The 12,028-nt window shown below is 27.3% G+C and overlaps 1 protein-coding gene across 4 annotated transcripts in view; it reads left to right on the forward strand.

The window, feature by feature from the left end:
• Positions 1–12,028, forward strand: part of LOC147065495 (atrial natriuretic peptide receptor 1) — a 303,943-nt gene that overhangs the window by 151,412 nt on the left and 140,503 nt on the right. For all 4 annotated transcript variants that reach the window (XM_085956505.1, XM_085956506.1, XM_085956507.1 and 1 more), the window contains exon 3: positions 5,721–5,914. In XM_085956505.1, the coding sequence (XP_085812631.1) occupies positions 5,721–5,914 (194 nt within the window). The remainder of the gene's footprint in view (positions 1–5,720; positions 5,915–12,028) is intronic.

Raw genomic sequence — 12,028 nt, forward strand, 5'->3', positions numbered from 1 at the left:
AGAACTTATGTGAGAGACTCATCCTTTTGTGGGTAGAATCCATTCAAAGTTCTGTGACTAAAGCTCAGACGAGCTTGCAAGAAATTCAATTCGTCAATTTAGCTCTGACTTGATTGTCAGGGGCCTCAATATATTCGGAACACTCGAAATTGAAACACTTACATTTTGCAGGAATGTGCTTAACTAGTAGATGTCAGAATAGAACGTAAAGATATTTACTAGATTATTGTGTTTTAGTATGATATAGACATACAATAATACTATTTTTTATTAAACTAATAATTCACAAGAATAAAAAATATAACATATTTTATAATATTGTGAATTGAATTATTAAATTATTAGCAAGTTCAAATACGTAAACACTAAAACTTGGAGAGATCCTGATGATGAATAGTAATTAAAATAAATACCTCTAGCTAGATACAAACTACCAAAGTAATTCGCCGTCGAATCCTACAGTGGAACATTTTTCTAATACGTATTGGTTTTTTCAATTCATTTGGTTTTAACCATGTACAGTCGTCGAATAAAATATATTGAATTGAAATTTATTAATGGAATCGTGTGATTGTATTTCATAATAACGTAAATATTTCCAAAATATTGTGTGTATTTGATTATGTTGAACACATTTTCTCTTTTTCTTTGTCTTCTTATTTAAATATTTACATCAATCTTTACAATTTATAGTTTTTAATTCGTACTTTATCAAGTACAAATAAAATACAGATTATAAGAAGTTTGAATAGCGTAAGCATGACTGTGCTTATTTACAATAAAAAATAGAATTTTGTTGGTTTCATCATATTATTATATTTTTCACTAAATATCCTACCAAAAAATATCGGAACATTGTTAGGAAATAACTCTTCCTAACGCAGTTTTTGTAAGCAGAATAGAGCCTAAATAACTTATTCCGTCAAAATTACCCACAAGTTCTATTGGATTAGCAAATATGATTTTTTTTAAAACAAAGTAATATTAGCAGTCGGAAAATGTTTTTTTATATTATAATTCCACTATTTCCGAATGCCACTTAGCGTAATACATTTTGTAAATATATCATTTTTATTCATGTTTTCATTTCTATTTATTCATCATCATTTATATTTATTATTCATCACTATTGGATTAGACCCTAATAATATAAACATCCCCTTAAAAAATTCTAATCCACTCCTCGTTCGGAGGATTAACATTTTCGTAATTTGATTAAAACATTTTTTTATACATTTTGGTCAACACACTCCATTTGACTGTTTATCTTCCAATCTTTTTCAGCCACTGTAAATATTACATTGGTAACATCTATTTTTAGCATGGTGAAAATGAAATTGAAAAAAAATTGGGAAATGGATTTAACGACATTTTCCATAGAATGTTTAATACTACAAACCAATAATTTTCAAGAACCTTATATTATCATTACGTTGTTATTAAATATTGCATCTTAAATTACTTATTTTATCTCAATATACTTTTAATACTCAGAGCTTTTTTATTTTATTTTATTTATTTTATTTTACGGAAAAAAAGTGGGCACAAAATACCTACTAAAGTTTAAAAAATCTTGAAATACAATTATATTTGTACGTATTAATATTCTTCACACTAAATTAATACATTATTTATTTGTATTTTTTGGAAAAATATTAATTATACAATACCTACTTTAAAAAATTTCAAACAATATATCAGGTTTATATTATTTGGCATTAAAATAAATATGTATTTTTATTGGTTGAAGTTTTGCATAAATCCACTCAATCTGTTTTTACGACACGGTTTTCTTTTTTCGATACTATGCACATTTTTAATGACAAAAGTGTACAACTATTGCAGAATATAGTTGCTAAAATAACTCATTAACACATTGTCTAAATATATCATTTCATTGTATTTTTCTAGGCATTGGAAAATATAAAATGTTAAAAATTATGTTCAATAAAAACTAACTATTTATATTACTATTACATACAAACAGTAAAAATATCGCAAAAACCACATTAATCATAAGTATCGCAACTGCTTAGCAAAAAAAATCATAGGCGATAAGAAATGTAAATAACTAATAAGTGTCAATAAAGAATATACATATGAATTTAATTACATATCGGTAAAGGTAAATCACATGTAGTTAAATAATTCAAATGGAAAAATTAATTAGATTTCCTCAAAGTACCTCAGTCGATAATGAAAAATATTTCTTTAAATGAATAATGAAAAACCTTATCAAAATGAAATTAACTCAAATTTCATAGCTACAGAGTACAGACAGACTTTTCCTCCGTTTCCTGTTGACTTTTAACTTTGACATTCAATCTTCTGAGTTGAGAAGTATTTATAAATGCTTAGACGTTAAAAAAATGATAAGGGATTACAGTCAATTTAATTTCCAATCTAAATGAGTTACTCTTTGAAGAACTAATGAACGATTTTACCTAATTAACTTTAAAGGGGTCAAGAGTTTTGTTCACCAGATTTTGTATTAAAATCTTATACTATATCAAATTAATATTATTTCAAAGAATATCTGTATATTTATACTAACCGCTAAATTTAAATATCTGTCTATGCATTTATTGGGTCATAAATTATGTAAGTCAAAATCAATGATATTAATATGGACGAATTATCTGGAAAAGGAAATGACACTCACTTTATTGTCGGGTCTGCCGAATGGCATAATCTGTTCTAACGCCATTACAATAAAGGTGATATTGCTATAAATTCCTGATGCTTTTTGTTGGGTTTGCCGAATGGTTCGGTTTGAACGGGTTCGCTCAAATGAACATTGACATTAGAAACACTGCTCTAACGCCATTGCTATAAAGGTCATATTGCTATAAATTCCCGATGCGCGATATCGCATAATGGAAATTGCGTGACGTCTACCTATACATGCGAATGCGCGAATTTACTTGCTAGCTACTGTATTGAGTGCGTCGTCCATTAATAATGTCATTGGTCAAAATATACTACGTCAACATTCAAGAATCTTGCACAGCTTATAAACTACATTGTTGGTACTAACCAGGGAATATAAAAATAATTGGAAATGGGTTGCCTTCTAAGTGAGACTATAATAAGGTTTAAAATCTTGAGTGTGGAGAAACATACATGAAAATTCCACAGTTTCGAAACTATAGTGCTAGTACCAACCAGGGAATACAAACGTAATGGAAAGTCGGTTGCCTTTTGGGTGAGACTGTAAATGTTAAATCTTAAGTGTGGACAATATCGGATAGATTTGAACACGTGTTATTTTTTTTTAATAGTAACGTGTTATATTATGCTTTCAAGTTTATCACTTAAACTATACGTTTCTTGCGTTTCCTGATCTGGCTGTCATAAAGTAATAAATGCCAAAATAATCTTGCTAAAAAACTTTGATTCGTGGCGACTGGCTTTCACATTTATATATTATTAATATGTTCTGTAGTACAAACGTTGTAGACTTTTAGTAGACGTTCATCTCGTTTTTTTATATCTCAAAAGTATAGTATTAGTATAAAAATAATCCACCTCCATGCATCAATCAGTAAGATGTAAACTGCGGATAGAAAAATATGCACATAGAAGTCGATTAAACTATGTGTCAATAACTTGCAACAGGATTTAGTTGAGGCGAGAAAATAGAAGCGTATACATATAAATGAAACAATAAATAATACCATATGTATACTTTTTCCGTGCACACTTCATGCGTGGGCGATCGTAGTCATATAAAGTTAAATAAACGATATTATAAAATGTTTGAGTAAAACAGACTAAAAATAGAGAATATTATATTGGTTTTTCTTCAGATTAATCTGATATTTTTGGTTGTATTATTTTTGGATTTAAATTGACCAGATTGATGGAGGTTCATATTTAGTTAATAAAAAAATACATTCATTTTCTTAAATTTATTTATAGAAAACGTTTTACTAAATAGGTCATACTATAAAGGTGAAAATTAATAATGTTATATTATATTTTCGAAGAAGCAAATAATTTTTTTCAGCAAGCAAAAGTTTGTCTTTAAGATTTTGTTTTCGGAGTTAAGTAAGCTTGAATTCGAACGCCGTAAAGAGCAATGTGGTGTACACATTTACTCAGAAAACTTTCCAAACTAACTGTTTGTTACCTTTCTTTCGATCACAATTAACTGTTTCAACATGACATGGGTCAATTTAATTTCAACAAAGGTCAAATTTATTACGCACAAAACTTTTACATTTTACACAATTGAAACGTGGTACTACAAAAAGGATTTAACTAGCAATATATTATAGAACATTCATTACTCGGAAAATACTAAAAAATATACCCTTTTTTGAATCCTCGTTTTGTTTTTGTAACGGGTGGGATTTAAACTCACAACTTTCAGTCAAAAGTCAACAAAAGTCGATCAAATGATACGATACATGTCGAAACTGAAACACTAAATCAAACAAACGATCATTGCGTTAAATTGAAATTTTGATCGCCATATTAGTATTTTATAAGTATCTAATTACAAAATATCAAATTCAATTGTTGCAAATTAATATTTATCAAAGTAATATGTCTTTTCTGGAAATCACACAATAATAATTATATATAATTAAGATTTTAGCTACCATCATAGTATTGCAATATATGAAGTTTGACTACGAATTAGTATTCAGCACCACAAATCACTACAAATTGCGTATTTAAATCTAACTAGGTAGAAAAGATTTTGTAATACGTACATTTCTGAGACTATTCCAAATAAAGTACTTTCGATAAAAGAATGCAAAAATCTTAAGTATTAACTCAAATTTATTATTAAAAAATGAAATACCTATAACGACTCTTCAATGTCGATCAAATACATACTGTAAATATTACTATAAAAAATTGTATTTTTAAATTCCGTGTTTTACTCGAACTAAAAAAAACTGAAACTAGTTGTTGATGTTTAATCTTAACGAAAAAGTATTGAAATTATTTTCGCATTCCACTAAAATTTATTGGCCAGATCAAATATTATTTTAATTTCTCAATATTAGCGATCTAACATTGTTATGCACAGCATATACCTATGCATAATATGGATTCAAACAATATTATATATATATAACAATAATTAAAATATAAAACATAACATTAAAATTCCATTAAAATATATATTATATAGTTACAGTTACTGATTAAGCTGATCTTTTATAATATAGAACATATTCATATATACTTATCAACAGATAGATTTACAAAAAAATTATATTAAAGTGTAGACAGCATTTTCATACTCTCAAGCCTCTGAAACAATCCCAAAATGTCGAGGAAAAAAGAAAAAAGAGCATACGGCGATAACCCAAAACTCCATAACAATAAGTTCAAATTATTTAATTATGAAAAACTGTAGCTTTGATTCTGTATAACTACTTTTATATCGAAACTAATATGTTGAATATTTTAATGACATAAATTTAATAATACAGAATATAAAATGTAAAATTATATAAGTTTGCAACTACCTACTTATAATAATGAAAATAAAAGTACTTTTGTATAAATATATTTTAATTTTTAAAATAGTATAATATATAATACGGAACGCCGAAAACGCGACATCACAGCAATCACAAAACACCTTCGTCATACAATCTCAATCAAGCCGTGCCCAGTTCGGCGCGCAAAGTCGCCCGGAGCGTCATTTTCTTTTAACGACGTACCTAATTTGATTTTTGGCGCCCTTTTCGGTTCAGACGCGTTCATTGGACCAGGGTGCGAGTACGTCATCGCGCCCGTGGCAAGGTACGCAGGCGCATGGAAAATACCGGTGATCACGGCCGGCGCCCAAGCCGAAGCCTTCCAGCACAAGTCGGAAAACTTTCCGACCCTCACCAGGATGATGGGCAGCTACAGCATGGTCGGAATTGCCGTGAAGCACATCCTCGAGGTAAAATGGCGGCCAAAAATGAGCAAGGACTATTATCCATTGTACTTTTTATTGTAATGATGTTACTTTATCGGGTTGGCATTCGATCATATTATTATTACTAAGTTTAATAAACATATATTATATACCATGTCACATACAAAGAGTATAAGTTATTTCCAGCAACTTTTATCATATCAATTCATACATTGATTGCAACGGGAAAAATAGAATTTTCAAAATACATGAAATATTTTGATTTTTAATTAAACTATTTTATCTTCAAATGTAGGTATACCCAATTTTTCATAGTCTAACATTTTTTTTATTGAATATACATATTTTTAAACATACAAAATTAGAAAAGCATTTTCATTAAATAGGATTTAAATACAAAATCATTACATCTTAGATGCTGTACTTTACCGTTAAGCCGACCTATGCACTCATGCTTGGCTTAATGCTTACGGAACGCACAAATTTGTGTTTTTGGTAATTGCTTTTCAAATGCAAATAACACGTTAGTTACAAGATCAATTAAAAGTGCCCGTAGCTATTGTATGTTATCTTGCAATTTAGTAAAGAATCATGTGTATTTCTAATTTCAGTAAAAACTCGATATGATACACCAAGAATGTCGCCTGCGGCTAAATTTTAGTTTTTTTTCTAATACTACATACCTACAATCATTCTATTTGCACACCGTTGTATATTTTTGAATAATTACTTTTTATATTGTGTCTCCATAAAACAGTTGGACATCGCTGTTTTATGTCATAGCGGTGATAAATATTTTTAAATCATGCATTTTTAGTATATTTTAAAATTAAATGCACCTCCTATAAATATTCTACCTTATTAATATTTAAATATATAATCGACATGATTCTTGAAGAAATTTGAAAACATCACTCTTAACAATATTTCTATTCGTTACATTTTCCGGGAAATTATCTATACTACGATTTCTATTACACTCATTTGCGTGACCGAAAATAGATTAAAAGGGTATGAAAGCGATTTAGATATAAAGTTTAGTTTAGTTTAATTGTTTGAATAAAATTATTATGTTCAATAATATATTGCACTCTTTACGTACTGTGTACTGTGTAGTGTTACTGTAAGTTATAACAGAAATGATAACGTACAAAAAACGTTATTATTTATGATTTTTTTTAACGTTGATTGTATGAATAAATAAAAATTCTATTAAAATTTGTATAAGACCGTATAAAATGGGTATAACAGATGGTATTTTAATGATACAAACATTTGGGCAAAAATATTAAGTAGCACAAAAAAAATTTGAACTTGAAAATTCTAAACCTATTACAAAAATTTATTGCTATATTTTTTAGTTCACGTTTAGTTAGAAGAACGATAATTAATGTTTTTCAGAGAGAAAATAAATATTATCGTGATTCTAGTGAAAATTAGTTAAAAATGCTATTAATTCGTAGCTTTTATAAAGATTCTAGTAACAAATTTAGCAATTGAAAATACATAAATTGGAATTGCTTTACTTTTTTTTAATCATGTTTGATCCTAAGAAGATCATATGGATCTCCACAGAATAGAGGTTATATTAACAGATACACAGTACGTTACTAATTATCTATGGATAAAACATAATTATATAATGTATTATGCATAATTTTTTATTGATAATTAAATATAAACAATTATTATATATAAATGATATTTATGTAATTTCTTCAAATTTCAAAAACCCTCATTTATCCTTAGCTATGTTGTTGCAATTTTGTTTGAAAAACTATAGAATTTCGATATTAATTATTTGCAATTGCTTTTAGTAATAATGTTTTAGTTACGATTAAAACCATAAAATAGACTTCCATGCCGTATTATATACCATTATACACATTACGCACGCTCTCAAATGTAGGAAACGGTATTGAAAAATAAACTTTTGCTTACGGAGTCGGTAGTTACTGTGAAACAAATACGATAATGACGGTTTAACTCAATGTTTATTTCGAATTCTCTCGGACCCTTATTTGAAAACTCTAGTCGAAAAGTGCTTGACTTTTTACAACACAATAAACATTTCATTTTAAATTCAAATTACTTTTATCATTATAAAAAGATATTTAAATATTTTTTTAGTTAAATTAACTTTGTAATGGTGTAATATAATTAATATTTATATCGTCATATTTTTTTAATAATGTCAGAAAGTTATTTCAATAGATCTTTATATAATAATTTCATTAAATCATCATGGTTTAATTTTAATGATCAATAATACTGCAGATAAAAATTAAAAATATGGAAAAAGTAGGAAAGGTACTTTTGATAAAATATTGGCTACCTAGGTTTTTATAGATTATTATATAATAGTGCCTTTACATGTGCATGGACTTGCACCAATAGTGTGTATGTTAAACTATCGCAATAATAACTGTTTACGACGAGTTAGAGACGCGATTTTGTCATTGTAAGGTACTATTTGAGTATTTGACAGTAGTAACCTCAAAATGAGTCCCTACGTAGCATAAGTAGTACGTTTTTTTCCAGCTGGTTTGCCAGTATCATACAAATCGCACAGATCGAACAAATCCCAACTGTCGCATTAAAATTCAGAAGCTTCCGAACTTTTTTGATTCATGCATGCAATCTTGCAATTTGCAAGATAATACAATATTGTCAGACGTGTATTTTCTTGTTATGGCAGCGATAATACGTACTGTCAGCAGTAAATCCATGCACGTGTAAACGGGGTATTATAATATAACAAAACAGTCGAATTTAAAATTAATCACCATTCCCCAAAAAACAATTGTACAAAATTTTGTTTCGAAATATCATAAAAATCGTTCAATTTAAATTTAATTATTTTAATATACAGTTGAAGTACGTTATACTGATAATAATATATTAATAATGTTTGTGTTTTGTTAAATAAATAAAATCTAATAAATGATTTATTGCAATGGAAAAGTTACAAAACTCAGATTTCCGGATTGTTAAAAGGGTCATTAGGATTTATTGTAATATTTTCTGTATTATAAATAACATTATTTATTAGCTCTTCGTTTCCTTTAATTAATATGTGCCGGTATTCTACATTGTAATAAAAAAATATTATACGTTATATTTTCCAATAAATAAAAACTGTCACATATATACAATTTACGAAAACTTTCAAACAAAAAATAAAAATGTTTTGGAAATGCAATGTTGCAATTTTTATTAAAAAATATTCCACCTAAATAATAACTTCTCCGTAAATCGTATTTTGATTGTAAACTTTTATATATTTCATCAGATGAAAATATCATTTTGTTTATTGTTCAAATCGTTCAGTTCGCTCAAACTTCATATTACCCTTTTAAAGTAACATACAGCAAATGGTAAATAATTATGAATACACAAATAAAAAGTTATGTTTTGAGAAATTAAAAAAAATATCAAATACCTATTTTAAATATTAATTATAGGGCTGAAGTACCTGCATACTTACAATAATGTGCATAACGCGTTACATAACTGTGAATACATTATGTAAAATTAATCGTAAATACATCACAGTAAACTAAAATAAAATAAGTAAATCATTCTTAATTCACGTAATTTTATAACGATAAATGGTTTCGTTCGTCTATATGTTATCAGTTGATAGTTACAATATTAATAATAATTAACAAATTGTCAATGCCAATTTCTTATTCAGAATCTAATTTTAAAAAATCACGTCTGCATACAAAAGCTGATCATGCAATATTGTGTTCTACAAAACCATTGCATAGACAAATTTAACCTTTTTTACTGGAACAATAAACCCTTATTGGGAAAATTTCGCTAGACAAAAAAGAAGATCTAAACTTATGTATATCGTTTAAATAAAACTACTTTTTTCAGCCTGTACCAATATGAGACATAGTATATTGTATTATTGGTTAGGGGTTGAATTTTCTTTATTTAATAAATGTTTTTCTTCTTCAAACGAATACGTTTTAAACTAAATTGAAAATCAGACAAGCATGGTTAATGGCAGGTAATTGTAAATTTAAATTTGTGATTGAAAATGAAATAGATAAATTATACAATTGAAATGAATGCCAGCAAATAGTGATATAATATTAGTAGATATCAAAATTTCAGATTTTCCATAAAACACAGTTCCCAAAAAATAATCTCATAAATACCAATTATTATACGTATTATAATGTAGGTACCCTATTATTCTAAAAACTTTTTTTCGGTTGTCTTAATAAGGTTTTTTCTTAGCCGAGTGAATCGTGAGATAAATCAGTTTTTCACTAGAAGTAGTCCCAAGGGAACTTTTACGTTGGGTAACATATCTTTTTGTGCTATTATTCAGATACCATATTACGATCGGACACGTTTGACCTGGCCGTATAGTGCCTTAACTAGTTGTTTAAAGTAACACAAATCCCAAAATAAGAATTTATTGAGCCATGAAATTTTTTTATTACCGACAAATCGAATCGCCTCCAATTTTATATTGTTTCAATATTTCAATTTCATTTCATTTTTATTATATGCATAATATAAAACAATAAAAATTATGTAGATATTTTAATTATTATGTAAAATATGATCCTACTGCCAATCTAAATAATTATTTCATTACAATAATATGTACAATTTACTTTCTTTATTCAATAATATGTAAAAAATCTTATATTATAAAACTGTAGTAATATAATATTTTAATACCTACCGTATTTTAAAATAGCAATATATCAGATTTAAAAAAATGTTCATTTACTAACAAAAACATACTAACAAAACATATATATTAAGTAGATTTGACAATTGACGATTGAGAGCTTATAAAGAGCTTTTTGAAAATGTTCTAATTTTGATGACTGTTTGTTAGCTTTAAAACTATAGTTAACTACTAAATTGAATCACAATTTATCAATTTCAATTTAAATAAAATGAATATTAAATCATTTTACAGGTTTTAATTGACTATTGATTGAAACTAACTTCAAACAAAGTCTAAATAATTATTTAAAAATAATTAAATAAACCGACTTTGTGTTTTATTATAATAATAGCTCTAAAATATAATTTTCAAGTTATTGATTTTTCGAGATGTGTTTGGCTATATATCAATCTTTAGAACGATCCAAAAATATCTAATAATATTACAGATTACAATGTTGACTCCTAAGTAGAGCATAATATAAGCTTCCACGGTATATATCAACATAACATTATGTTTATAAATAGTGAATAGTTGTAAACTATTTTTTCTAATACATTCTCTGGATCCAAAATAAACTATTAAAATATATTGTAATTGTCTTGTATGTAAGTACTCTATTAGTATTAGTAGTACGCAACATTTTACCGTACATTGATTATTTACGTTTATATTATTAGATGGCAAAATTGCTCGCAAAACCAACTGGCATTGAGCATATTTAGCACTTGAATACTATCTATAACGTATTTTTTCCACTGTGATTAAAGCATAAAATATTCGATATAATATATTATATGCTTCTGGTTTCCATGCATGCACATAAATATGGACTCTTAGTGGTATGGAAAAAATGCATTTTGGGCATACTATGAATATACCATAAAAGAAAATGATAGCCCAGGAAGTAGACAAGCGTACATGATGTGATTGTGGTCGCTCAGTTGATGAAATGGCAATGAGCCAGATATGTTTCTCAGCGAGTGGATAATCACTCATAAATTCAGTCATACAGTGGTACCCAGGTAACACTAAATAAACATAAGGACACCATAAAAAATTCATTGATTGATGAATTCATAACGTTTGTAGATTACGTAACAGAAAATAACTAGGAACCAATCAGAGTGTAAGGACCTCTGCGAGACCTTCATCCATCAGTTGATTGATTTCAGCTGAAGATGATAATGCTTATGATTTTTAAATATTTAAATTTAGTTATTGTTAGATCGTTCTAAAAAATATTTAAAAGCCCAAAACACCTCTCACACTGTTAACTCAAATAAAAATTATATGTCAAATACTTTTTAAATAATTTAAAAGAAAAATGCATAAAATAAATCAGTCCATTTGAATCAAATCTAAATATGTACGTAAATAATAATATAAAACTAACAGTTTGAGGTCGAAAGTATAATTACATAACTAACCGTCTA

The sequence above is a fragment of the Rhyacophila brunnea genome, unplaced genomic scaffold (genome assembly GCF_057557595.1).
Source record: "Rhyacophila brunnea isolate RB1 unplaced genomic scaffold, BYU_Rbru_1.0 scaffold_6, whole genome shotgun sequence".
In the NCBI taxonomy this organism is placed as follows: Eukaryota; Metazoa; Arthropoda; class Insecta; order Trichoptera; family Rhyacophilidae; genus Rhyacophila; species Rhyacophila brunnea.